At 36.5% G+C, this 27,641-nt stretch overlaps 1 protein-coding gene across 3 annotated transcripts in view; it reads right to left on the bottom strand.

Annotated features, from left to right (window-relative positions):
• Positions 1–27,641, bottom strand: part of LOC149570264 (MICOS complex subunit MIC10-like) — an 80,206-nt gene that overhangs the window by 14,017 nt on the left and 38,548 nt on the right. Inside the window, exons 3-4 of one of the 3 annotated variants that reach the window (XM_089822899.1) lie at positions 18,705–18,788; positions 15,823–18,108 (exon numbers count right to left, since the gene is read on the bottom strand). The exons of 1 other annotated variant lie outside the window; for it this stretch is intronic. In XM_089822899.1, the coding sequence (XP_089679025.1) occupies positions 18,714–18,788 (75 nt within the window). In that variant the 3' untranslated portion in view covers positions 15,823–18,108; positions 18,705–18,713. Of the gene's footprint in view, positions 1–15,822; positions 18,109–18,704; positions 18,789–27,641 lie in introns of those variants that run through there. One more of the 3 variants, XM_089822898.1, reaches the window with a different exon arrangement.

Genomic DNA, 27,641 nt, shown 5'->3' on the forward strand with positions numbered 1-27,641 from the left:
CCTTTAAGTGGAATCTATTTGGTAATGACCTTTCAGGAGGTTCAAAAATCTAGCAAAATATTGTTAGAAATAGAGGTTTATTAAGAGAAGGTTTGAGGTGGATTGTGGGGAATGGTTTTAATGTCAAATTTTGAGAAGACAGGTGGATGGGTGGGAAACCGCTGGTCTTCAGTAAATTTAGAAGATTAATAGAATTACTTAAAGAAGATGTGGGGAAAAAAGTAGGAGACTATATTGATCAGGGGAGGAGGTGGAAGAAGCTTTATAAGGAAGATTACTCCCAAGAGGATATTCTTCTCCTTAAGGAATTGGAAGAGTTGATAAAGGAACAGAGACTCCCATTATTACCTCAGGAGGAGACTACGGCTTGGGACTTAACTCCAAGTGGTAACTTCACTGTCAAATCAACATACACATTCATGTTTATTAAGGACCCCTACCCAACATTGTGGCATAAGGTATGGATTACGGACCTTATTCCTAAAATTAATTTCTTTTGATGGATGGCTCAACATGGTAAATTCTTAACTTTGGACAACTTGAAAAGAAGGGGTTTTTATATAACAAATCGTTGATGTCTTTGTAAAGAAAAGGAAGAAAGTATTTCCCACCTTTTCTTAGAATGCCAGTATGCTTTAGGGATTTGGACTAAGGTCTGGGAAAGATTTGGCTTGGATTGGGTTATGAAAGATAACCTGGGACAGTTTGTGGAGAATTGGTGCTGTGCCTTTTATCACCCTAGATTAGTTTTTCTATGGAAAATTGTTCCACCATATGTTTGCTGGCACATATGGAAAGAAAGAAATAACAGATTATTTAGGGAGGAGAGTAAACCGGAGGAAGTGGTTTTTGGAATTATGGACAAATTGTTGAAGGAAAACTTAAGAGTGGTTAAGTGTAAAATGCCAAAGGAGGAACCAATTAGACATGAAGGCCTAGTTGCTGAAAGATGGGGTTGTCATGAGGATTTTTTCCTCTTTGATAACTCAAAAATGATGATGAGACAGCAGAGGAGATGGAGACCCCCCACCCTAACGCAATATAAACTTAACTTTGATGGTGCTGCAAATGGAGGTTTAAAAGAGGCGGGAGGAGTGCTATGGGACAGGAATGGTGATGTGTTGTTGGTGTATGCAGGAAAGGTGGGAAATGGAAGCAATAACTTGGCTGAGGCCATGGCACTGCTATGGGGCCTTCAGCTGACTAGGGAAATGCAAATTAAGGAGTTAACAATGGAGTGGGACTCCAAATTAATCATTGACGTGGTTAAGGAAGTGGCTAGACTGGGTTGGAATATTCTAAACACCATTACGGATATCAAGCAAGTCTTGAACAAAATGGAAAGTGTCCACCTGCAGCACATCTACAGGGAAGGTAATAAGGTGGCAGACGCGGCGGCAACCATGGGGTTTAATGCAAGGGCAATCACATGCTGGAGGAATTGGGTTGATCTCAACGAAGAGATTAAGTCGTTGATAATCAAGGAAAGAGGCGAGAATAATATATGATGATGACTATAAATTTTAAAAGTAGGGCCAAATTTGGCAACATGGTGATAATGTTCACTAAATTTAACAATGGCTTTTTGGAAATAAAGGGAAGACATGGCCGTACAAACAATTGGAGTGATTACGAATTAAGAGAGATGTCAATTAATAATTATGGTAACTCATTGCGAGTTTCAAATTACTTCCCAATTGGAAGTACGAAAGATATCATTAATCAAGCTATCAGAAAATGTCAGTGTGTGAAAATTATGATTTTATACATTCACGAATTCCATAATAATCTCGCATGGGATTTTGGAGCTCATCAAGCACGAGTCTACAAATTTTATTTGCTTGTTGTTAAAGGGTTTAAGACGGAGAGTAGTTGCAAAGAGATTGTAATTGAGAAAGTTCAGATCCGTATTACTGAAGAAGGGGAGCCGGAAATTGGTGAAATAGAGATGGGTGGGGACTTGAAATAGGCTGGAACCCACAAAAATTGAGAATTTTAAAGATAGGATGGCCACCTGGTTTCTTCTGAAGGACGGGGGTTTTTTGCCCTACATGCAGTCGATGGCGAGGTATGACGAGAACTGCGCACTCTAGTTTGTTAATGGTTGGAATGATAGAAAGGTCACCATTAATGAATCACCTTCCAAGTCACTGAGGAAGTGATTGCCATGGTGACTGGCCTCTTAATGAAGGGGAAAAAATGGAGAAAGGTAACCAAAATTACTGATAAGGCCAGTATGAATAGCTTCTTCGCAGAAGATGAGGAGCCGATTTGTTACAGAGCAGGGTTTAAAAGAGACAAGCTGCCCTCCCCATGGGATGATGTGTGCCTGGTCCTTATGAGGTATCTGACACTGGAGGGCAAGTTCGATGTCTGCTATTACTATCATTTCCCTTTGTTAAATCATTTTACGATTAGGGATTTCATTTCTATCCCTTTTTATCTTCTGCATTCTCTTGAGGATATGGTTGCTGATGTTAAACAAAAAAGGAGTAAAGGTTTAAATTTTACCATAATTCATCAAGGTTTAATCTTCCGCCTCTATTAGTTTCACCTTGCCCTGTACCCCCCTAAGGTGGTGGTGGTGGATAACCAGCGCCATCGCCAGAATTCACCCTCGAGTTTCAGTACAGGCACTAAAATTCACACCCCCCGACCCTCCCCTACTAGGGAAAACAAGAAAAAGAATAAAACTGATATAACAGTGGAACAAAAGGGAAACAAGAAGATAAAAATTGAAAAACTGGTTGAGGTTGATGGAGAGGTTTCAGAGGAGGAGACTAGGGGTAAGGCTAAGAGGAGATTTGGCAGGCTTGCACAATCTCAAGCTAGGTGCAAACAGAAATCCATCAAAAATCCGGTTGAGGAGGTTGAGGAAGATAGTTCAGAAAACAATAATGAAGGAAGGGAGGAGGAAGATAATTCCAACTCCAAGATGATGATGGAAAGGAGGAGGGGGAGAAAAGTTTTAACTCGGGGGATAACTCGATGGATAATGCTCAGACCCATGCGTCTGCTGGTAATGTTGTGAATACGAAGAACACCCATGTGTCTGCCAGCTTTTCCCTCAAAACCATTACCCTTTGTGAAGAGAGCAGCAAAATGGACACCTCCCCCATAACTATTTCATCCCCGGTTAAGGATAATTCTAAGGTTTCCTCTAACCCAAGGGTTTTGCAGGATGATATCCAGTTGCAGAAAGCTAACAAGGAAGCTTTGAAGGTGGAAGCGGAGACTAAGGAAGGGACTGAGGCGCTGGAGGAACGGTATGCTAAATTGGAAAGGAGGGTTAAAACTTTGGAGGAAGGGTTTTTTACCTCCTCCAAATTTGGCCTCAAAGTCACACATGCTGCAGCCACCACCCTTCAGTTGTTGGCACAGGAAAAGGAGGACAAGAGTATGGATATGGAGGACCACAAGTTGCTCTTCAATGCTTTTGTTCCAAGTGAAAAATCATCTTTTCAAGTTTTTTGCACATTGGTATTCGGATGCGTGTAGGAAGTGCATCCACACCCTATGGATGCACACAAATGTGATTGATTGCAAAGCCAAATGTATACACAAGTTGTGGATGCACTTCCAAGATGCATCCAAGCGCATAACCTGCCCATATCCAACTCCGAACAAATCTAAATCTGAACGTACAAGTAAGAGGTGCAAACTCGACATCTTAAATTAATGGAGATCTAACTCAAAACCAATATAATCATGCATTAAGACAACACCCAAATACATAAAAATGTCTCATAGTACAATGCAAAACTCTCTCGTAGATCATCAAAGGTAAATTACAACTACTACCACTGCCTTGCCCAACCTCTCCAACAGTACAAATGATTTACTCAATTTTGACCCATAAAAAAAAACACTTCATCTACTTTTCCTATTATAAGATCAACTAAACAAAGAAGTAGTAATGGTGGCAATATTTCTCCCAACAATGTCAAATCAGAGTTGGAAAAAAGTCCCATAACTTTCTCAACCAAACACCTTATCAACACCAAATTGAAAACCTACAGGAAGTGTACCCATGGAACCAAAAATATAGAAGATCCCATTGAAACCCCATAAACACCATCTATCAACAATTACAAGAGTTCCAAAAAAACTCCGCACATTAAATTTTGATGTGAACTTATCTTCATTACATGGTCTGTGCTACAATTCCTCACATGGGTGTCTCCAAATTTCACATTCGCCCTTGCAATACATAGATCTAACGTAAATTCATCTACCCACAATATAAATTTCAAATCCACACAACTGATTGCTAAGAAGAGTTCCATGAAGAACTCAGCACAAGCAGCTCACCCTTGTCAAGTAGAAAGCTTTGATTTGAATGCCACATATATGGGCCAGAAAATCCAATGCAGTAGACATGACTGCAGAGTTAGCAAGAGGTTTAGCCCCATTGAGCTCCATGTTTAGTACCCTCCCACATGAATTCATTTTGCATGTGTGACAAGATCCTATCATGACACCATTATCATTTGATGGACTATGTGTATACTTTTCTTTGAGAGCTCTAGATAATGATTAAGTCATCTATATGCTTACGATTCAAAATAGTATGTGGCTACTTGTAGCACCCCATATGTTAGCATTTGACCCGTCTCAAATGGAGACAATAATGTCCTGTTAAATTCGTTGCAGCTTTGATCAATAGAACTACATCTAGAAATGCAAATAGTTTGTACTTCTTGAGCAATACGATTTTCTGCAAACACCCCTCAAATAAATCTGTTTATTAAAATTTTGATGCAGTATATTGATATTCAAACTTTAAAATTGCTTGTACAAGGTGTAAGATTCTCAACAACTCCTAAAAGCAAAAAAAGACATTCAAATTACCAATTTTGTAATACTAACTCATAACATCAACATGCAGTATATTATTCATTGATTGCCAATAACTCCACTCACTTGGCTCAAGTCGAATATTAAGAAATGATTGTGACACACAAGCTGGGCAAAGATATTTCTTAAGAAATGATTGTGACACACAAGCTTGGCAAAGATATTTCTTAAAGCATTGTCAGTAATCACCAACCACTCGACCCATTATAGAACACAATCTCATTCACCCATTCATCTTAGCGCACATTGAACTCATCTTACTCATGTTGTTTGTATCTTCGTGTGTTCAACTAGATTGCAAATAAATTGTCCACACAAACTTTCTTGACCTGGCATATTGAATGACTCCAAGCCGACCAGCATAATCACCAAGTTACCCTCTATCTGGCTTCACTCGTCATTCTACAAGCAAAATTTTCTTCTTAACAATAACACAAATAACAAACAATTGTGATCGGTTTGGTCGGCCAAATCACGGTATTAAGGGGTATCATCCTTCAATAAAGAACTCAAGATGTAACTCAAGCAAGAATTTTACCTTAGCAAAATTAAGTTCATCAATGCCTTTCCAAAGGGCTACACTACCCATATAAACTCCGCTAAGAGGTTGCAACTACCCTACCTAGCGAAGCAACCCACTATCTAGCTTAACTCCTCATTCTAGAAACGACGTTTTCTTCTTAACAATCACACAAACAACAAACAATTGTGATTGAGTTGGTCATCCAAATCACGGTATGAAGGGTTATCATCATTTAGTAAACAACTCAAGTGAGAATTTTACCTTAACAAAATTCAAAGTTCATCGATGCCTTTCCAAAGGCCTCCAATACTCGTATAAACTCTGCTAAGAGGTTGTAGCTACCATTACCTAGTGAAGAACATGCACGGCGGTATGGTGGAAGAGTTCAGGCAATACTCATGACAATGATAGCGAGAGTTACGTTGTCAAGTAGCCAGCCGAACAAGAAAATGCCCAACCACGTCAACAAGGGGAATAATCCAAACATCATTGTTGACTCGATCTAGATAAGACAAGAGTCATCCACAAGGCCTTACTAAAATTAATTGATTTATTTTTAAAATTGGTTAAGGTACCACCACGACATCACCAATTGTCAACTTAGTTTATCAAGATGCAAATAATCTACTAACTGATGAGAGCTGAAAATTCTTGTCCAAGGGGGGGGCATCATAGTCCTCCCTTTCCCTTATTGCTTGTCCTCGAGCAATCTAAGCGTTGGATGCTGAAGAATAACCTCACTTGCCCAAGTCACATCTTCAATGGGCAATCCTTCCAACAGACCAAATACTTCCTGATAGCTTTGTTTCTCAATTGTCTAGCCCTTGTTTCCAACACCTCAGTAGGTACCAATTCTACCTTCCCCTACTCATCCAATGAGGCCAGACCGGATGAACTTGCAATGTGCTAACTAATAGCTGTCTTGAGGTATAAGACACGAGGCATGGAAGAAATTGTGAATCTTGTAGTCCCCTAGTAATTCTAGCTCGTAAGCTACCTCCCTAACTTGTCTCAACACCCTATAAGGACCATAAAATCTAGTCATGAGTTTCTCAAAACGGCTCGTCTACAGTGAACTCTACTTATAGGGTTGAAGCCGTAGAAACACCATATCTCCAACCTCAAAAGACCTCTTCGTCCTTGTTAGTGAACAGATTGTCCTCCGAAGAAATAAACACAGATTAACTCTAAATGCCCAAGTAGGAAAACTAATCAGCACTAACAATTGAGTGACTTCACTATTGAAAGAGTGTAAGCACCCTCTAAATTTATCCGAGTATAGCTCCTTGTATATGATTTACAATAAATTTGAGTATGGTTGCTTTTAACCAAAAAGCACAAAAGGTTTACAAACACCTATCTGTAAACACAAAGTAGATGCGAAAAGCTAAATGACTACAAGAATATAAACAACAAATGACACAAAGTCCATTTGCATGCTACATTACAAAGAGGAAGAAAGTCTGAGAAAGCGAAGAATCAGAGCTTTAAATATGCTTTGAAATCAAATATATTCGGAAAACTATGATATTGAATGCATTTAGAGAAAACTGAAAGTTACACAAAGATAACGATCAGTTGAAAGAAAATTGCCCAAATTCAAAGTTTTGGTATGCAATTGTCTCCCAAGTCTTTCTTCTCTAAAATTGCAAAGACAACAAAGATCTCATTACATTTTGCATCAAAATCACAGTCTAGAAAGGAAACATAAATTCCCTCCCCTATATTACATTCAAAATAAAAATATCCCCCCTTTTCTAATACACAGTTTCAGAAAAATAAACAAAAGCTCTGCTCTTTCTCCCTCGAAAGAACTGAAGAATCTGGAAAAACTCTCCCTTCTTGCTATGGCACAAAATCTGTAATCAAGAAAGGAAAAAGTGGAACCCCTTCTATGTCTCTAAATAGCATTCTTGCTGATTTTTTGTTATGTAACCGATTCTTGAAAATATTACCTATTTAAATTATCTTATATCTCTTCCTTTCCTCCGATGACTTTATCTCTTCCTTAATCTCCACATACTTTATAACTTTTTAAAATGAACAACTTGGAAATATATCTCTCCAAATTCTCAAACAATCTAATTAAATTGGGACAGGTGGCACTTGCTGATTGTAACGTGTTGTCATTGTTTCATGATAGTCATATACAATTTTGACAGCACTGCACTCATCTGAGCATAACCTTTGATCTAGAAGGAATCTTGCAACGCCTTTTGGAGAGGATTTGTAAAACTCGCATTTACAACACATATCCAAAATATAGGTCAATCCAATAGTTGGGTTGTGAGATACAACCCCCGCAACATGATTGTTTTATTGTGCTCTGCATTTTGTCACTGTCATTGCTAATCCGAAAGTGTTGCACTCAAAAACCTATAACTTTTGATCCATAAATAATCTGACAAAACACTTTGGAGAGGATTTAGAGAACTAGGTTTGGCCATACATATCTGAACTTCAGCCCAATCCAAAGGTTTGATTGTTAGATATGACCCCCGAAATAGGATCTATTTTTCTGGCATCATTTTCTGGGTGTCGTGGATCATTTTGACAGTGCTGCATTAAAACATGTGCAACTTTCTATCCATCAAGAATATTTTCAAACCTCTTGGAGGAGGTTCAAATAACTAATTTTCTTCAAACATATCCGAAAATGGGATTGATCCAATGGTTAGATTGGGATTTATACCCCCCGCACTGAGACTAATATTCTGGCTTCCTGCAAATTCGTGGTCATAGAAATTACAGCAGCTTCTTCCAACAATATTTGCAAATGCTTGACTTCCACATCCCCAAGTGACTGAGCATGTTTTGGATCCAACAAAGATTCATGGAGCTGCTATCATTGTCAACTTTGCATGACATCTTCTCTCAAATGTAGAAATCTCCATGTTTCGAAACCCTCATTTAAGGATATTATGCACAATTCATATTGATTACATTCCATCATAGGATTGACTGATTGTGAATGAAATTTTGACTTGGAGTGATATGTATCCCGAGAGGTAGCCCCGACATTTCAGGTTTTGAAATTTTCACTGAAACTTGCAATTCAATTGATGAGTTGAGTTCTGAACTGGATTGGACTTTTCAAACATTCTGAACTATGAATATCTGAAAATCTGGACCATGTGGCTGCACCTCTAAATAATGAATATCGAATTGATGTACCTTGAATATATTGAGCCTGAACCTTGATTCTAAATCTGCATGTCAAACCATTTCGAACCTTTGAACCACTTCGAACCACTTTGAACCGAGTTCGAAGTAGTTCAAAGAGGTTCAAAACTTAAAACTAAAAGGTTCAAGACTTGAAATTGAAAGTTTAAAATCAAGGTCCATATGTGTACCATCAGGGGCTCTAACTGCGGGACTGTTTTTGATGCAAAAACAGAGAACTCCAGCAATCTCTGGCAAAGACAAGTGCCTTAACCATTGGGCAAATAGAGTCAGCAAGAAAAGAAGACCGGGAGCTACTTGCAAAGAGGGCGAAGGGGAGCAGGGCAAAGCAAACAAGCCAAAACACCTAAACTACCAACAAGCACTAAGCTCGCACATTATTCAAGCTACCACTATGCACACCAAAACATATTTACAATATTTACAAAGGTAGGAAAAGAACCTACCATGAGAATCGGAAGAAAGGAGAATTTATGTAAATCCATTTACCGGTTGGGAGAAGTAGGAGCCTTTCCACATCAACAGACTATGCCTCAATAGAGCAGCTCCAAACCACTGCCTTCTGGCAATCTCTTCAATGCTAAAAATCAAGCTCATAGTATATAAAATTTTGGTAACCTGACATTCCATACCAAACAACCAAAGCCCATTGTAGCATTCTTCATCTTCAGATGGCTTTTTCATATCATCTTTCTCATAGAATGTATGAGGCCTAGCTTCTAACTCATCAATCAGCACATTATGACCAACTTTAAGATCAACAAAGCAGATATCTACATCATTAGTTGCAGAAATTAAAGGTAGCAAGTTCAAACTATGTTTTACCTAGCCACACTTGTATGATTTTCATCATGTATGTTTACAGTCTCTTGGAAATTACCAACCATTCCTCCTTCAGTTTCCTCAAATAACCAAGAATCATTTATAGGAGAAGACTTTGAAGGGCTGTCATTCTTTGAACATAGTTCCTTGCTGAAATCTTCCATGACTTTTGTAGGCGAGCATACTATACTCCCGCTGCTTTCTTGGGTATCAAAAGATGGATTATCCTCAATGTTTACTTGTTCATCAAGGTGAGGGCTGCCTTGTATTTCTTCACATGAATTCTTTCTTGATGTTGCTGATCTATCAAGTTTACTGGATCAATGTCCATGGCTGGAAAAACTCCAAATGCAAAGGAATCAAAAGCTTGAAATGAAGAAGCCATTGGTAGATTTTTATTAATCTTATCATCACCAAGCTCTTTTTCAGCAGGGGGATGGCTCCTACTATTACATTTCATTCCACGTAATAGCATAGCATCATCTATTTTAATTGCTTCTTTTTGAGCATCTCTTAGATTTTGCACATTTTGATACTTTAACTAGAATTTAATTTCAGTTTCCATTGCAGCAACAAAAATGCATAACTGATTATTTTCAGTTGGTTGGCATGCTAGAGGGATCTTTCCAACACATCTATTAAATCTATCAATAAAACCTCTTATAGATTCGTCTTCCATTATTCTGATTTGCAAGAAATTTGATAACATCTTACCAACATCAACTGGATGCCTAAATCTTTCAATAAACTTCACTTTCAAGTCATCCCAGCAAGTGATACAACCATCCTGCAAGTTTTGAAACCAATCAGCAGCATTTTCAATGAGACTCCCAGCAAACAATCTAACAAAGACATCCTCTTCTTATACACCAAGAATCCCATAGGTGACTGTAATTGCTTTGATGTGATCATCTGGATCTTGTGTTTTATCTCCATAAAACTTGGGAAGGTATTCCCAAAATCTTTTAGGTAAGGCTGAATACTGGGCCAAGGCAAATGGTCCGATCCGCACCCCCCGTGGCTGAGCTGCAACCACCGGCATAAAACACACTGGAACTCCAAAATCAAGAATTTAACAAGTTTGTAACACAAAGTCGACAATCTCCTGTACACGGAGATAACCATAAAACTGAGGAAACAAATGTTAGGCAATGATCTTCATTTTCGATCCCCTGCGGAGTCGCCAAAAATCTGTTAGTGAACAGATTGTCCTTCGTGTCACGTCCCCTTTCTAGAGTCAACATCAAAGACGATAAAGTTGGCCTATCATTAGAGTCTCGTAGGCTAGCAGTGGTGTTTAGGGACTCAGTTAGGGTACATAGTGTTCGAATCTGAAGTTTTAGACAGTAGGAGAGCAACTGAGAGCAATTCCTTAATTGTAAGAGTTTCCTACATTTTAGGAGGTGGAGATGGGTTACATTCTTTAGTCTCTAAAGAGATCATTCTATGGTTTTAGTTTTGGGAGATTCGAAGACAATCCTATTTTTTAGGAGTATCCCTATTTTTAAGAGATGAGACTGTCAGTTATTTCAAATTATCCAGCATCAATGACAGGAGGTGACGAGATCAATTTCACCTTGTAGAGGTATTTTGGGCTATCAATTCTCTAATTGAGAAATATTTTAATATATTTAAATATTCTCCTAAGTTAGCATTTTAATAATTTAAATAAGGCTAAGATATAGCCATTTTGGAATAATAAGGGGTTTTTTGGCCTCATCTGGATGAATATCCTTTGGTGTAATAGCTCGTTGGAAAGGTCTTGAACTTTTCTAAATATTTCTCTTTTGACTCAGAGCATTTCGGTGAACGGATTTCTTTCTATTGGGAAAAAGGTCAACTTCTAGATACTTGACCACTTTAAAAATGAGAAATATATTATTTTATAACCCAACGCCACATGGAGACATTTTTAGGGTTCGAGCTAAGTATGGTGGGTTATAAGGAAGTAAAGAGAAAGTTCTAATTCATTATTGAAATATTACATTTTGGATTTGGGTTTTGGGCTCTGATTGAGCTTTCCGCATTTGGGACGCCAAACCCTCTTGCTTTGCCTGTTTGGGACGTAGCCCCCAAAACAATGGTTTGGATTCTTAGCAGTCAAAAGCATCTTGGAGATTGTGCATTGTTTCTTCAAGGGAACACAGCATTGAGTTAGAGTTTTAGCTGGGGTTTGGACATTTTATCCACGTGTGGGCACTTTGCAGCTTTACGGTCGTACCTGGCAGCCATATTCTCTCCCACATACAGCACTTGAAGAGCTGGAATCTGGCCATAACTTCTTTCTAGGTTCATATTTTTCATTCACGCCTTCAGGTTGGCTTTTTACTTGGTTGTATTCATCTGGATATGATTATAAATCATCATCCAGTTACTTATTAGGCGTATATTCAGGAAAATCTGCAACTTCTGTCTAGCTCTGCAAGAAAATTTTAATAAACAAGGAAAACAAATTTAAAAATATAAATTTACATCAGATTAGTAGAAGAGAACCATCAAGGATCTTTCACTCCGAAGAAATAAACACAAATTAACTCTAAATGACCAAGTAGGAAGACTAATCAACACTAACAGTTGGGTCACTTCGCTATTGAAAGAGTGTAAGCACCCTCTGAATTTATCCAGGTACAGCTCCCCGTATATGATTTACAATAAATTTGAATATGGATGCTTTTAACCAGAAAGCACAAAAGGTTTACAAACACCTACTTGTAAACATAAAGTAGATGCGAAAAGCTAAATGACTACAAGAACATAAACAGCAAATGACACAAAGTCCATTTTCATGCTACATTACAAAGAGAAAGAAAGTCTGAGAAAGCGAAGAATCAGAGCTTTAAAGATGCTTTGAAATCAAATATATTTAGAAAACCATGATATTGAATGCATTTAGAGAAAACTGAAAGTTACACAAAGATATCGATCAATGGAAAGAAAATTGCCCAAATTCAAAGTTTTGGTATGCAATTGTCTCCCAAGTCTCCCTTCTCTAAAATTGCAAAGACAACAAAGATCTCATTACATTTTGCATCAAAATCATAGTCTAAAAAGGAAACATAAATTCCCTCCCCTGTATTACATTCAAAATCAAAATATCCCCCCTTTTTTAACACACAATTTCAGAAAAATAAACAAAAGCTCTACTCTTTCTCTCTCGAAAAAACTGAAGAATCTGGAAAAGCTCTCCCTTCTTGCTGTAGCACAAAGTCTGTAAACAAGAAAGGAAAAAGTGGAACCCCTTCTATGTCTCTCTAATTACAATAAATAGCATTCTTGCTGATTTTTTGTTATGTAACCGATTCTTGAAAATATTACCTTTTAAATTATCTTATATCTCTTCCTTTCCTCCAATGACTTTATCTCTTCCTTAATCTCCACATACTTTATAACTTTTTAAAATGAACAACTTGGAAATAAATCTCTCCAAATTCTCAAACAATCTAATTAAATTGGGACAGGTGGCACTTGCTGGTTGTAAAGTGTTGTCATTGTTTCATGATAGTCATATGCAATTTTGACAGCATTGCACTCCTCTGAGCATAACTTTTGATCTAGAAGGAATCTTGCAACGCCGTTTGGAGAGGATTTGTAAAACTAGCATTTACAACACATATCCAAAATTCAGGTCAATCCAACAGTTGGGTTGTGAGATACAACCCCCGCAACATGACTGTTTTACTGTGCTCTGCCTTTTGTCACTGTCATTGCTAATCCGAAAGTGTTGCACTCAAAAACCTGTAACTTTTGATCCATTAATAATCTGACAAAACGCTTTGGAGAAGATTTAGAGAACTAGGTTTGGCCATACATATCTGAACTTCAGCCCAATCCAAAGGTTTGATCGTTAGATATGACCCCCGAAATAGGATCTATTTTTCTGGCATCATTTTCTGGGTGTCGTGGATCATTTTGACAGTGCTGCATTAAAACATGTGCAACTTTCTATCCATCAAGAATATTTTCAAACCGCTTGGAGGAGGTTCAAATAACTAATTTTCTTCAAACATATCCGAAAATGGGATTGATCCAATGGTTAGATTGGGATTTATACCCCCCGCACTGAGACTAATATTATGGCTTCTTGCAAATTCGTGGTCATAGAAATTACAGCAGCTTCTTCCAACAATATTTGCAAATGCTTGACTTCCACCTCCCCAAGTGACTGAGCATGTTTTGGATCCAACAAAGATTCATGGAGCTGCTATCATTGTCAACTTTGCATGACATCTTCTCTCAAATGTAGAAATCTCCATGTTTCAAAACCCTCATTTAAGGATATTATGCACAATTCATATTGATTACATTCCATCATAGGATTGACTGATTGTGAATGAAATTTTGACTTGGAGTGATATGTATCCCAAGAGGTAGCCCCGACATTTCAGGTTTTGAAATTTTCACTGAAACTTGCAATTCAATTGATGAGTTGAGTTCTGAACTGGATTGAACTTTTCAAACATTCTGAACTATGAATATCTGAAAATCTGGACCATGTGGCTGCATCTCTGAATAATAAACATTGAATTGGTATACTTTGAAACTATTGTGCCTGAACCTTGATTCTAAATCTGCATGTCAAACCATTTCGAACCTCTGAACCACTTCGAACCACTTTGAACCGAGTTCGAAGTAGTTCAAAGAGGTTCAAAACCTGAAACTAAAAGGTTCAAGACTTGAAACTGAAAGTTTAAAATCGGGGTCCATATGTGTACCAACAGTCCTATGGCAATTAGTGTTAATCTTTTGCTTATTTTGGTGGCTCTGAGAATAGGTTGTATGGCATAATAACCTGGCCAAAATAATATGTGGTCACAATAACCCATGGACATAATATCCTCATAAGAATATAGAGAAAGGAAAACAAAACTTATAAATTACTTATATGTTGCTGAAAACCTTAATTATTCAAAATTTCAATTGAAGTGTCAAATTATGAGCAATGGCCCTCTTATAATCTAAAATGTTATGGATTTCAAAACCATCAACTAGTCTTTAAATCTTTCATTGAGTTGACAATATTTTTCCTAGATTGTCCAAGGTAGCCAATCATATATTTGCCTATTTTATTCTTTTAGAAACCCTGCTCTTTTTTAATGCTTTGATGAATATCCAAACTGAGTTGTGCAATGCTTGAAGAAATTCACTAAATCCTTCTACCATCTTTGAATAGTATTATTAGTTTTTGAAAGATCGTCATGAATAGTCGAATAGTAATTCCACATTGTGATTGGAAACTTAGGTCTGTGACCTCTTCTAGTTAGTATGCCAATCCATGTGTCTTCAAAATAATCAATAGAGTTTCCTAGTATTAAGAAATAGCTCACATCATTACTGTCATGAAAAAGAAACTTTTCCCTTTAATGGTTATTGTACTATTAAAGTTGTTTTAAGGCTATTTTATGGGTATATAATGGATATATGGTCTAAAAATGACCTAACTAGCCTCTATGGTGCCTCACAATCCCCTCTTTTATCTTATTTCCTTTTACATGATATGAATTCTAATATTCTAATTTACTTTTATTTCATTTATAGTTTACTAGCTTGATCTAAAATGATCACAGGTTATTGCATCCATCTATTATCTTGACCACAAGTTATTTTGTGTAAGGGTTATTATGACCTTGAATTATTTTGTCCTTGGGTTATTATGGCGGGGTTAGCATGTCTAGGGTTATTATGGTCAGGTATTTATGTCAACATACTATGAGGATATCTTCTTGTTCTTGTAACCAGTCCTTTATCAATGGAGTTCAGTTGTCTTCCAAGCCCAAATCCACAAAAGACAATGGATCATAACCATTAAGTGCTCTAAAAGGAGACATGCCAATGGACATATGGCACGTCAATTAACAGCAATACTCACCACGTACAACTATTAGACCCAAGCAAGTTGTTGTCCCAAAATCTAATTGCAGAGAAACCCTTTCACCTACTTATTTGCTAACTGCATTTGTCCATCCATTTGAGGGTGGTAACTGGTAATAGGGGTCAGTTGTGTTCCAAAGTCTCAATAGCTTCTGCCAAAAAATGCTAAGAAACTGGTTGTCCCTGTCACTAATTATGGTCTTAGGTAGACCATGCAATCTGAAAACCTATCTAAAAAACAACACTACTACCTAAGAGGTTGTCCAATCCTACATAAGTATGGCACCTATTCCCTCACCAGATGCATTGCACTCCAAAACAACTGGTCTAAAGATATCCCAATGCTAGCACCATGAATGCACTCACTACCTTCTTGACCTTATTAAATATCACTTCCGCATTTTCTGTCCACCTAACAGCACCATTTTTTGTTAGATTGATAAGTGCTGTTGCAAGCTGAGAAAACCCCTTCACAAATCTCCAATAATGAGAACATAACCCAAGGAATTTTCTCAAATCAAATACATTTCTTGGTGGTGGCCAATCCAATATAACTTGTATCTTTTCTTGATGAACTTTGACCCCATTAGCCCCAAGAACATGCCCCAAGTATAATATCTTTGTCAAGCCAGACTCGCATTTGGACTCTTAGGCAAATGATGAATGGTGCTCCATGATATTCAAAACCTCATTCAAATGTTATAGATGTTCTTCCAATGTACTGCTAAATATAAGAATGTCATCAAAGAAGACCAACGTGTACTTATACAATCGCTTATTAAAACAGTGATTCAAACATGACTGGAAAGTGGTAGGTGTGTTGGTGAGTTGAAGGGCATCACCAAAAACTCATTGTATGTAATGCCATCCAAAAATCGTCTCAAGCACATCCTCCTCACGAACCCGAATCTAATGGTATCCTAAACGGAGATCAATCTTGGAAAATTAAACAGCCGCATCTAACTCATCTATGGGCAGAATAGGATACCTATTCTTTTATAGTCCTCTCATTCAGAGACTTGTAATCAATGCACATTCGCAAAGCCTCGTCTTTCCTTTTAACCAAAACCACTAATGAAGCAAATGGGCTCAAACTCAGCCTAAAGTGTCCCATGTCAAGTAATTACTCGATGGTCCTCTCAATCTCCTTATAATGTCAAGGGTGGCAATAAGGTGTAGTCATAACCAGCTTCGCACCCTCCTCCAACTCTGCCATATGCTCAAACCCATGGTCAAGAGGTATGGCTAGGGAAATATCACCAAGAATTCCCTTATGCTTATCTAGCACTAACTGAATTAAAATGTTCTTGTCCCAAATCTGAAATGAATTTAGTTGAGCCAAAGCAATGTGCTACCCACTCTGTATTATCATGTCTCAATATGGACTCTGTCCTATGAGTCGATACAATACTGGGACCTTTACCAGTAATGGCTCTAAGAATGACCTGCTGATTTTCCTCTCATAAACTCAATCTGCTTCCGGTCATAATCAATAGTGTAATAAACGAATTTTCATAACCAATTTAAAACAATTAATAATCTAATTTAATCAGTAACTGATTCCATTTCACATGACAATGACTTCCATTAACTATGATAAAGTAACTGTTCTCTATTCTAACTCTAATTCATGTTCAACTGATATAACAAGATAAATAAATAAATATATTGCTAACATTTTAACCATTTCTAACTGATAACATATTCAACTGAAAATGAAGTAACGACCAACTTCTATATCAACTAATATACACATTCAAATTATACTATTAGAAAACTAATTTGTCTAATTATTCTTCTAAGGATTTAAAGATAAAAGTACAAAGAAACATACAGATATAACGGAGGAATCCCTTTTATCTTGTTGTTCAAGCCTCCGCATTGGTGAGAGGAGAAGCATTGACATAGGCTTAACCTCCCAACCTCAGACCATACTTATCCCCACACATCTTAACTTTTAGAATGGCCCTCCCTACCTCAACATCGGGCTTGGGATGTTCTTTAGTCCAGCCATCCAAGCTACCTAGTGGTTTGAGTGCCCCATCAATTATACCTATATAACTGACATTTGCGGACAAACAAGTGATCTCATGATTGGCACATATGTCTGTATCTACCTTGGCCAAGGATTTCCATTTGGGTTCGTAAACTCGATCACCACCACTCGACTTGACAACAGATTTCACTATCAAGACATGCATGAGCTATTAAGTGTTTTCATTACATAGTTATTCATATCTGATTTCATTCTTAGTTCTTGCAAGTTAACTCCACCTCTTCACCATTCATGGCTTCTTTGTCAGCGAATCCTAGGTGCTTGAAAGATTATGATCATTCTATTTAATTTATACCTCTTCACCCTTCATGGCTTCTTTGCCGATGAATTCCTTGGTGTTGCAAATACTCTGAATATGTTTGAAAAATTGTGATAACACATGCATTAATGTTGATTCATACAATTCAACCAAGTTTTCTATCATATGAATTTATAAATATGATAATCTCAAGAATATTCCATAAGAATTAGAAAGGGTCTCAATGTATTACAGGGAAAATAACAAGAAGATACCAGACTGCATGTAATTTCGACTTTGCATAGATAGATGGGAGTTATGCATCTTTAATACACTTTTAATTTCAATCTATTGTTTATACTATACGGCAGCAACACTGTATTCAATGATAAATGAACTAAGTAAAGCATTGATTTCTTGGTATATCATTCAGAAAAAGGAAAGTAAGGGAAGCCGAATATAATCAGTTTAGACTTAGCAAAGCAAGGAAACACATGACCTGCAATTTGTATTGATTTCTTCCACCCGCGGCCGGAATTCTTGATCACCCGCTGTAAAACACTTTCATGGAAAAATCGGAAATAAGAACTATTGGATGGTTATATTTGCTGAGAACGTCCCAACTCAGCTTGGTAAAAAAAACGTAGCAAATGGAAAAAGAGAGTAGGAAGAATGCAGAACGGGGAAGGTTGTCTCCCAAATCGATTCATGGCATTCTTTTAATGGTTGGCTGTGACTTCTCGGCTACCATCGATTATCAAGAAGAACATTTGAATACATCATAAATTTGAATTTAAAAAGGAGAGAAATAAAGAGGGAAAAGAAATAAGGAGTTGAAGAGTTTAAATTTTTTTTTTATTATTATTATATGCTCTTATATACATTTACGTATGTATATTGATGAGGTGACATCATTGGATTATATTATTATAATCTATTGGTGCCATTTCATTTTTATATTTATGTGTCCGTATTTAAGTGTTTATTATAATGATAAAATAAAAAGATTTAATATTAATCTCTAAAAGTATGAATTATATTTTAATTTAGAATAATTTATACTTTTATTATATTGTTTTCCTAATAGCTCATGCGGTCCCATAATGTAACCTGTGGTCAAGTCTTTGTATCCTTTCCAAGGGAGTCTTAGGTCATACCTGTCGATCCTAATGCCTGAACCAAACGACCATCCCATTTTGATGATCCTGTTTAGCAATGCTTCCCCTCTCTTCAGTATTCTCCTGCAATCACCCAAGCAAAACATTCTCGCCACACATTAATTCAAAAATATATTGATTGTTAATTCAAATCAAACAATTGCTAATCATCTAATAACAATTATAGGTTACTGGTTATTTCATCGTCTATAATAACTAACTCATTTCACATGATCATGAAAGGATATAATTCATTATCAGTTGGTACAACATATATAAATAACTAACTCGTTTCACATGATCAAGAAGAGAAATAATTTGATAACAGTTGATACAACATATATAAATAACTAACTCATTTCACATGATCAAGAAAAGAAATAATTCGTTAAACCAACAGTTACGATCAAATTAAAAAATTAGGGCAAAATTTGGGATGTAACAAATAGTGTACCAAGATCCTAGAGCTACTAGACCCAAAATAGCGTCCATCCATCCTAACTCAATCACATAAAAAGTTGTGGTTAATGTGTAACTTCTCAACTAAATATTAAGTTGTGGAACCATCCTAGAGTAATTAAGTAAATCTCCATGAGCAACCTTAACATCAAATTTGGGAACTGCGTTCACCTGAAACTTCCTTTTTGTTGCTATGGAGGCACTAATAAAATTATGTGTAGCTCCCTTATATAATAAGCAAATTGTTTACTGCCCTTTACCACTCCCTTCAAGTAGATAATATTGCTTGTAGGTACTCCTGGGAGGATGGTGAATGTAGGAGGCTGATCCGAAATCTGTCCCTACCTAGGGCTGCTCGTGATTGCCTTCCTCGTTGTTGTCATCAGATTTTTTGCATTCATTTTCATCATTTGAAATCTCTTCAATGTAATGAAACTTAACTTTTCTAAGGCATCTATCATTTTCATCATCTCAAATCTCTTCAATATAATGAAACTTGGCTTTTCCAAGGCATCTATGAGCTGGGTCCAAATTTCCTTGCATGTGAAACACAAGTTTTTCTTTCTTAGTTCATTCCTAGACTCAAACCTAACTATGGTGGAGTGGCCTTGTTCTGATTTTTGAAGATTTCAGATTAACTTTTAACCCCTCAAAAGGCTTTTTATGGGGGCTAAACTATTGTTGATGAACTATCCAAACCCATCTTGATTGCATCTTGGAGAGCATTGGGTTCCAACACTATAACAAACCCCTTGAATCTTTCACTTAATCCTTCCACAAACAACATCACCTTCCTATTTTCATAACATGTCATGGACCATGATGGATATCTATTGAAACTCATCAATGTAAGTGTCCAATGTTCCACTATGCTTAAGTTGGGCTAATTCTCTATAATAGACTTCTATGCCCTCCTTGTCAAATCGTGTGATCAACTTGTTGCTAAATTCCTCTTATGAATTAATCATGCCATGATCCTAGGTAACAAGTTCGTGAAGCCACAAATCATAAGTTGTACAGTCCAAGTGCATAGTAGCAAACTTAATTGCCTTAGCTTCAGTCATGAGTTTTAATGTGAGAAATGTATCAAGCTTATGTACCTAGGCCCTAGTTGTCATTTTCCTGCTACAATCATATACAAATAAAGTTAATTTGTTCATCAAGTGCTTCAAGTCCCTGTTTAAGACTCTAGTCTCTAGGCCTTCTATCTAGCTCTTGCCATCTCCCTCCGTTGTCCCATTTACTGAACAAAGCTCAAATATACCTTAACACTATCCGGGAATTGACCCCACTTAGCATGTAGAGCCATAATGCCCTCTAGAATAGCCCTTGCTGCCCCTGCATTCCACACTTTTACTTCTTCATTATTCTTCGCAAATATTGGCATCAATGGTCTATGTGTGGTATGTGTAGGTGCTCTGACACCTTATGCAAACCCAAGTGCACTTCCTCCTCTGTTAGGATGGCTTTGAGGCCTTCTTGGCCCTATGTTTAACTAACTTATTGCCTCAATAATCTACTACAAACAACAACATGGTTTTGTCCTTACTTACAAGCTCTTAATGTCTCCTTGGCCTCTTTGTCTACTTATTTTGTCTGATTTGGAGCCATTCCAATTTTTGATGGAACTCCTACAATCTTTGATATTGTCTTTGCTTCTGATATTACAAGAGATCTCCAAATCCTTTGTGGTTTCCTGTTATATTGATGCACTCAAAAAGTTACCCACTAGGTAACAGGTTCACGGCTCTAATACCATTGTAGTATCCCAAATGTTAGTATTTGACCAAAGTCTCAAATGGAGATGATAATATTTCTCATTTAATTTGTTCTAGCTCTGATCACTGGAATTAACTTCCGAAATGCAAATAGTTGTACTTCTTGGCCAAAAAGGTTTACTCAAAACAACCCTTAGATAAATCTATTGATTAAAATTTGTTGCAATATATTCTAAGTTTAACATTGCTCATACAAGGTGTAATTATCTCAACAACTTCTAAATGTAAAACAAGACCTCCAAATTTCAATTTTCATAATACAATCTCATTACATCAACATGTAGTATATTTTTCTTTGATTACCAATAATTTGACTCACTTGGCTCAAATCGAACATCAAGAACTAATCGTGACTCACAAGATGGGAAACAATATTGCTTAAAGAAGCACTACCAATAATCACCAATCGCTTAATTTGCGACAAAACGTAATCCTCAATCACCCGTTCATTCATTCACATCAAACTAATCTTACTCCTATCATTTGTATCTTTGTGCATTCAACTAGACTACAAATAAATAATCTACACAAACTTCCTTGACCTGGCATACTGAATGACTCCAAGCCAACCCACGTTATCACCAAGCAACCTGTCATCTGGCTTCACTCATCCTACAAACAACATTTTCTTCTTAACAATAACACAAACAACAAGCAACTATGATAAGTATGAAAGGGTATCGTGATTCAGTAAAGAACTCAAGGTGTAACTCAAGTAAGATTTTTACCTTAGCGAAATTCAAAGTTCATTGATACCTGTCCAAAGGCCTCTACTACCCATATAAGCTCCGCTGAGAGGTCGCAACTACTGTTACCAGGTGGAGAACATACATAGCAGTACGGAAGAAGAATTCAAGAAATACTCATGAGGATGATAGCAAGAGTTACATTGTCAAGTGGCTAGTCAAGCAAGCAAACACCCAACCATGTCAACAAGGAAGAATCCAAACATCATTGCTAACTCAATCTAGAAAAAACAAGAGCCATCCACGGGGATTTAATAAAATTTATTGATTAGTTTAAAAATCAGTTAAGGCACCATCCTGACATCCCTCACTGTTCCAACTTAGTCTATCGAGACACAAATAATAGACTACATGGTGAGAGTGAAAAATTCAAGTCCAAGTGGGCGACATGACAATATTGTCATAATTATTGTTCAATTATGCTTCTATGCATGATTATGATTATCTTTTTTGGTTGTTGATTTTGGTTATGAGACTAACCCTAATTACATGATGCATATTAGATTATGTTACGATTGTAATCTAACCCTTCTTTTGTTATCTAATTCATGACTTTTTGTATACTAGATGCGTACATGTGGTTTGTATTCATGACTTGCATGTATGACAAGGGACGAAGTTGCAGTTGCTCACCTGGTGAGATCTACACAATATCTTGACCCTTATCATTGTCCATAATGTCTTCTTTATATATATGCACATGTATATTTGCTCTATGATGCCAGTTTGTAGGTACTTGGCATCAACTTCACCTAGCAAAATCCTCGATGGTTGCTTATTGGAGATAGTGTTGAGGCCCCACATAGGTCTTCCTTTTCCATTATCTGATCTGGGGTCCTATATAGCCGATTAGTCTATCGAGATGGAAAACCCTAGCTCACATCACCTATTTGAACATGGTTGTGATCCTTTGTATTTTATGTTGGTTAATGATTTGATTATTCATTTTATGGGTTTATCCATGGGGATGTTCATGTTTGACTGTCTTGCTTTGATGGCTTTCAAGAATTCATGCTTGGTTGGGAGTTGTGCTTAAGTTGTTTAGTTGAGTTTGTTTGACAATATGGTTATTTGATGTACTTACGATCATTGTGCCTTCTTTGGAACATGGTTAGATATTGTGACATGTGATTTATATCTTATCATGGTAATAAATACATATATGAATATCCTATAGTTATCACATGTGTGTATATTACATTGTGGATGAATTACTTTAAAAATAGTAATGATAGTTAGTAACTTGTATGTGTTTGTGTGTATGTATAGGAGCATACATTTACATATACATATACATATATATATATATGATTGTATTAAATAGTCATGAATATTGACTATGATATGTAATATACTTGTGGGCGGATAAGTCATATTATTGTTATTATTTATTAATTAATATTATTAATTAATAAATAATGTAAGAGAGGAATTAGATATTAAAATAAATAATAAATAGAATATTATTATGGAGGAGTTAATATTATAAATTGTTATAATGTTTAGGTGGGAATTGGTTTGTTCCCGTCTAACTTTTCCCAAAGGAATAGTATGGGCAAAATGAACAATTTTACCATATGGACCTTGGAAGATGATTGCAAGAATTTTTGGATAGAATTTACAAAGAAAGTGTTGAAGCTTTCTTCTGAAATTGTGTTGTATGAAGAGTTTTATCAGAAAGTAATTATTGTAAAATTGTTGTGTGAGAACCCTATGAAATTTATTGAGAGCATTGATTTTTCTTAAGACTCTTTTGGATTGGATTACATTGGTTTGATCTTCCTGTGGAATGGATTGTGGCAGGATCAGATCTCTATTGGCTTCTTCGATTAAATATCTATGCACAACCCCAGGCAGGATCCAATCCTGAGAGGAAACTTGTCTTTAAAAATATGTTTGTTTGTGTGTTTAAAAATATTTTGATATATTTCTCTATATGTTTGATTGATGTGTTTATGAAATGAATTTCTTATGATGTTATTATGTTTTCCTCAAATGATATCATGCTTGAGAAGTTATGGATGGACTTCTCAAAATGATCGTGTATCAATGCATGGTTCTGTAAACATATTTCTTCATTTCATTTAATACACATGCTTTTGTTCATTGATAATTGCCCAGGTTGATTTCATTTATTGAGTCTATCTATGGGGATTCTTGGAAAGGGGTCTAGGAGATCTCAAATCTTGCTTCTAGTGCCTTGATCTTGCCCAATTTTTGTCATAAAGTCATTCTGGAAAATGTTTTTTTTCCAATTTTTATCCTTTATGCAAGTGTGTGCATCCATTATGCAAGTGTGTAAGCTTAAATTTGCAAGTTCACAGTGTCTCCATTTTGGTCAAAATTAGGTCAAACGATGTCTTAGGGATTTGGGATTTTATCAAAGGCATTTAGGACATGTTTCTTGGTGATTTGAACTTTGAACTAAATAGGAGATCTCTACCTCAAATCTTGCTTCTAGTGCCTTGATCTTGCCCAATTTTTGTCATAAAGTCATTCTAGAAAATGTTTTCTTTCCAATTTTTATCATTTATGCAAGTGTATTGAATCCATCCTACAAGTGTGTGCATCCATACTGCAAGTACATAAGCTTAAATTTGCAAGTTCATAGTCTCCATTTTGGTCAAAATTAGGTCAAATGATGTCTTAGGGATTTGGGATTGTATCAAAGGCATTTAGGACATGTTTCTTGATAATTTGATCTTTGTTTACTCTAATTGGTAAAGCTTATTCATGTTTGATGCATTTTGATGCTTATACATTTTGAATCCTATTGAATCTGTGTACTGGGTTTAGGATTATTAAGTGGATTAGGGGCAAAAAGTGAATACCTTAATCTGAAAATGTACTGTGATGTAATTCTTTTATGGCTTGGTTATGTTTTGCTTCATGGTTACATGATCTTGTCAGACTAAAACCATAATAAACTTGTCGGGAAAGGGGGGATTCACATTATAAAAGATAAATTCATGCCTCGTCCATGCCACTAGTGCTAGCATGGACTAGAGACGGGAGTGGACGAAGGTACCTTTGTGCTGGCACAATTCAATGGCCTTGTATACATGAAAGATATTTGGTTTTTGCATGTGCCTACTTAGGAGTCAAGGTCTAAAGTTGACGGCCAAGGTAACTCAAGGGATGAGGGCTATGCGATGACACTCACCTAGCTTGTAACTTAGACCTTTACACCTTTAATTGCTTTTACCCCTAATAGTCCTATTTGACTTTATGCTTATTTGAGTTTCATGCCTTGTTTTGGTAGGGGTTTGCCATCTTGTTATGTCCTTGGCTTTTTATGCTTCTGTGGGCCTTGGTGTTTATTTCCTAGCTTGGGGAATGGACATACAACTTCCATGTGGTTGGGTGGTTAGGGTACTATCACGATCGCAAGGATGGACCTTGCATTTGATCCTTCCAGATTTACACTTGGAGGATTTCATATTGTATCTTACATCATGTTGAGATGTCATAATGTATATTCACTCATGTAAATACATACTCTTGAAGGGAGTCGGATGTATATGGCACATTGATGCAATTCAATTTCAAGCAATGTAAAGGGGGGAGCAGGGGTTTAGATCGAGGTGAAGGAGAAAGGGAAAAGCACTATAATGTAATTCTAAGTTGTTATGAGTATTTCGGAAAGAAAATGGATTCCCTTGTTATTTATGAAAGTTAAGTCGTTCCTTAAGTTTTCCTGGTTGATAGAAAAGAAATAGATCTAGAAATCAAATGAGTTTAGATGGTCAATAGTTCTAAATGAATGATTGGGAAGGAAAGAAAATTAGACTACTTTTCCTTATGATTGAATGAAAATGCTATGAATGATACCTTAGTAATTAATCATGTAATGATTATAATCAGTGGATAAATGTTACCGAATTGATAAATTAATATGTCATGTTAGATATTGATTTATTGTTATTGAGGAAATGAATAAACTAGGAACATTTACTTTGGTGCATTAAAATGAACATACACTAAAGAAGCTCATAAATGTAATGCATATCTTTATAAGTTATTAGTAAATTGATGGATATATAATGTTGCTTAGGTAGCAACATCAGGGAACCTTGTGAGGACGTAGGCTTGCTAGTAAACTTTGCATTCATATAGGAGTTCATGCAATAAAAAGTAAGATGTTAAAGTTATGCATTGAAATTAAGTAATATAAAGATGCACTTCATGTTGACTTTTTTTTTTAAACTTGCATAGAGGTTACATGTGTTGTACTCTAGATTCCCAGACAGCATGTTACACCATAGGGAAGGGCACCCCACATATCCAATGTCCTTCCTAGAAACCTCACCATCTCTCAGTGATTCATCAAACCCCTATCTCATGGCTACTTCAATTGCGCCTTTGATGCCTCATTAAATGTTGAAAACGAAGAAGCCTACAAAAGTTGCTTTATTAATGTCGAACAAATTGAAAATAAGCAAACCCTATGATGCATGTACGAATGGTAGATAACTACTTCTGAAGTTACAAGAAGCCAAATACAGAATACAAAAAGGTAGCTCCTCAAGTCTAGAAATTGTTCTCTAGTTGTACTAGACTAGTTCCAGTGAGGGTCCATCTAGTCACTCACCTAGACACAAATACGAACACCTAAGGCACACATTATAGTTAACCCCCTACCACAAGCTCACTCCCTTACCCTAAATCTGCCAAGAAGGTTAGACCTCTTTTCTTTCTCTAAAAGCCAGGACTTCTAATGGTCTTTACTCAACAAAAGAGAATACTTTCACAATGACAACTAAGGCCTACAAAGACATGCTAGAAATCGTCTGGTAAACAGTAAATAGAGAACTTTAAGACAGATTTCAAAAGAGCCCCAATCCCTAACATGAAATGGGACTGAGAACTAAGCTTACAAGGACCAAACAAGTTAGTTTAAGTTTTCCCCAATCATCAGGAATGCATGATAGCTATGATACTACAACCAAAGGTGCATGGAAATAAGAAGATTCAAAACACAGTCGTCGGTGCCAAATGACTCCAAGCCCCAAGCCAGCAAAAGGATTCGAGAAAGAGAAAAAAAAAACCACATAAATAATTTTATGTTCCTCTGTTGTGAATCAATGCCCCCAATTTCTGAACTATTTGCCTTCCAACAACACAAGCTAGATGGACTTCCATGCACCTCTAGCACCCGCTTTCGTACTCGACCTTTTACTTCTACAAAATTGGCTAGTTACATGAAAACAATTAGCCTACACCACTCTACCTAGCACCAAGAAATAAGAATTCAACAAAAACAAAAACAAGAACATCCTACTCTACTTTCTAACTACAACAAAGTACTCAATATCATATCTTATCAAGGGGGATAATACTCCATCAAATGTAATGACATAAAAAAGCAGAGCTACAAATGAGTAGTAGTTGACTACAGACCAAGAACGAATAGGCTAATAACAAAAAGAAATCACAAAATGCCAAAGTGCGATATGCAGATCAGAAAGGAAGGTAGAGACCCGTTTAGAAAGAACAAACCAACATTCGAATGAGATTGCTATTCAAAAAACATGCTGCCACAAATCAAGGACTAATTCCTCCCCCTTTCCTCTCCGATACATTACCAACTCAAGAGAATATATATTTTTTCACTGACTCCTAGTCTTCAAGTAACCTCCACATAAGTGGTAGACAGATACAAAGCAAAAGAAAACTTGCAGAAAGGCCAACCCGTTACAACAAGATATGGAGGGTCAGTTACAACATAATTTATCATCAAAAAACTGTCATAGTAAGTAAACACTCTTTTGCCAAGATGGCATTAACACAATGACCTCTAAAAATTCTAGAAATAAACAGCCATAAGGTTTTATTAAGACCAACAAAATGCACTCTAGAAAGAAATTAACACAATGAACTCTAGAAAGAAATAAACAGCCATCAAGGTTTTACTAAGACCAACAAAATGCAACTCCACATACTGAACTAATGTA

The sequence above is a fragment of the Cupressus sempervirens genome, chromosome 3 (genome assembly GCF_028749045.1).
Source record: "Cupressus sempervirens isolate cs-2001-9-10 chromosome 3, ASM2874904v1, whole genome shotgun sequence".
Lineage (NCBI taxonomy): Eukaryota > Viridiplantae > Streptophyta > Pinopsida > Cupressales > Cupressaceae > Cupressus > Cupressus sempervirens.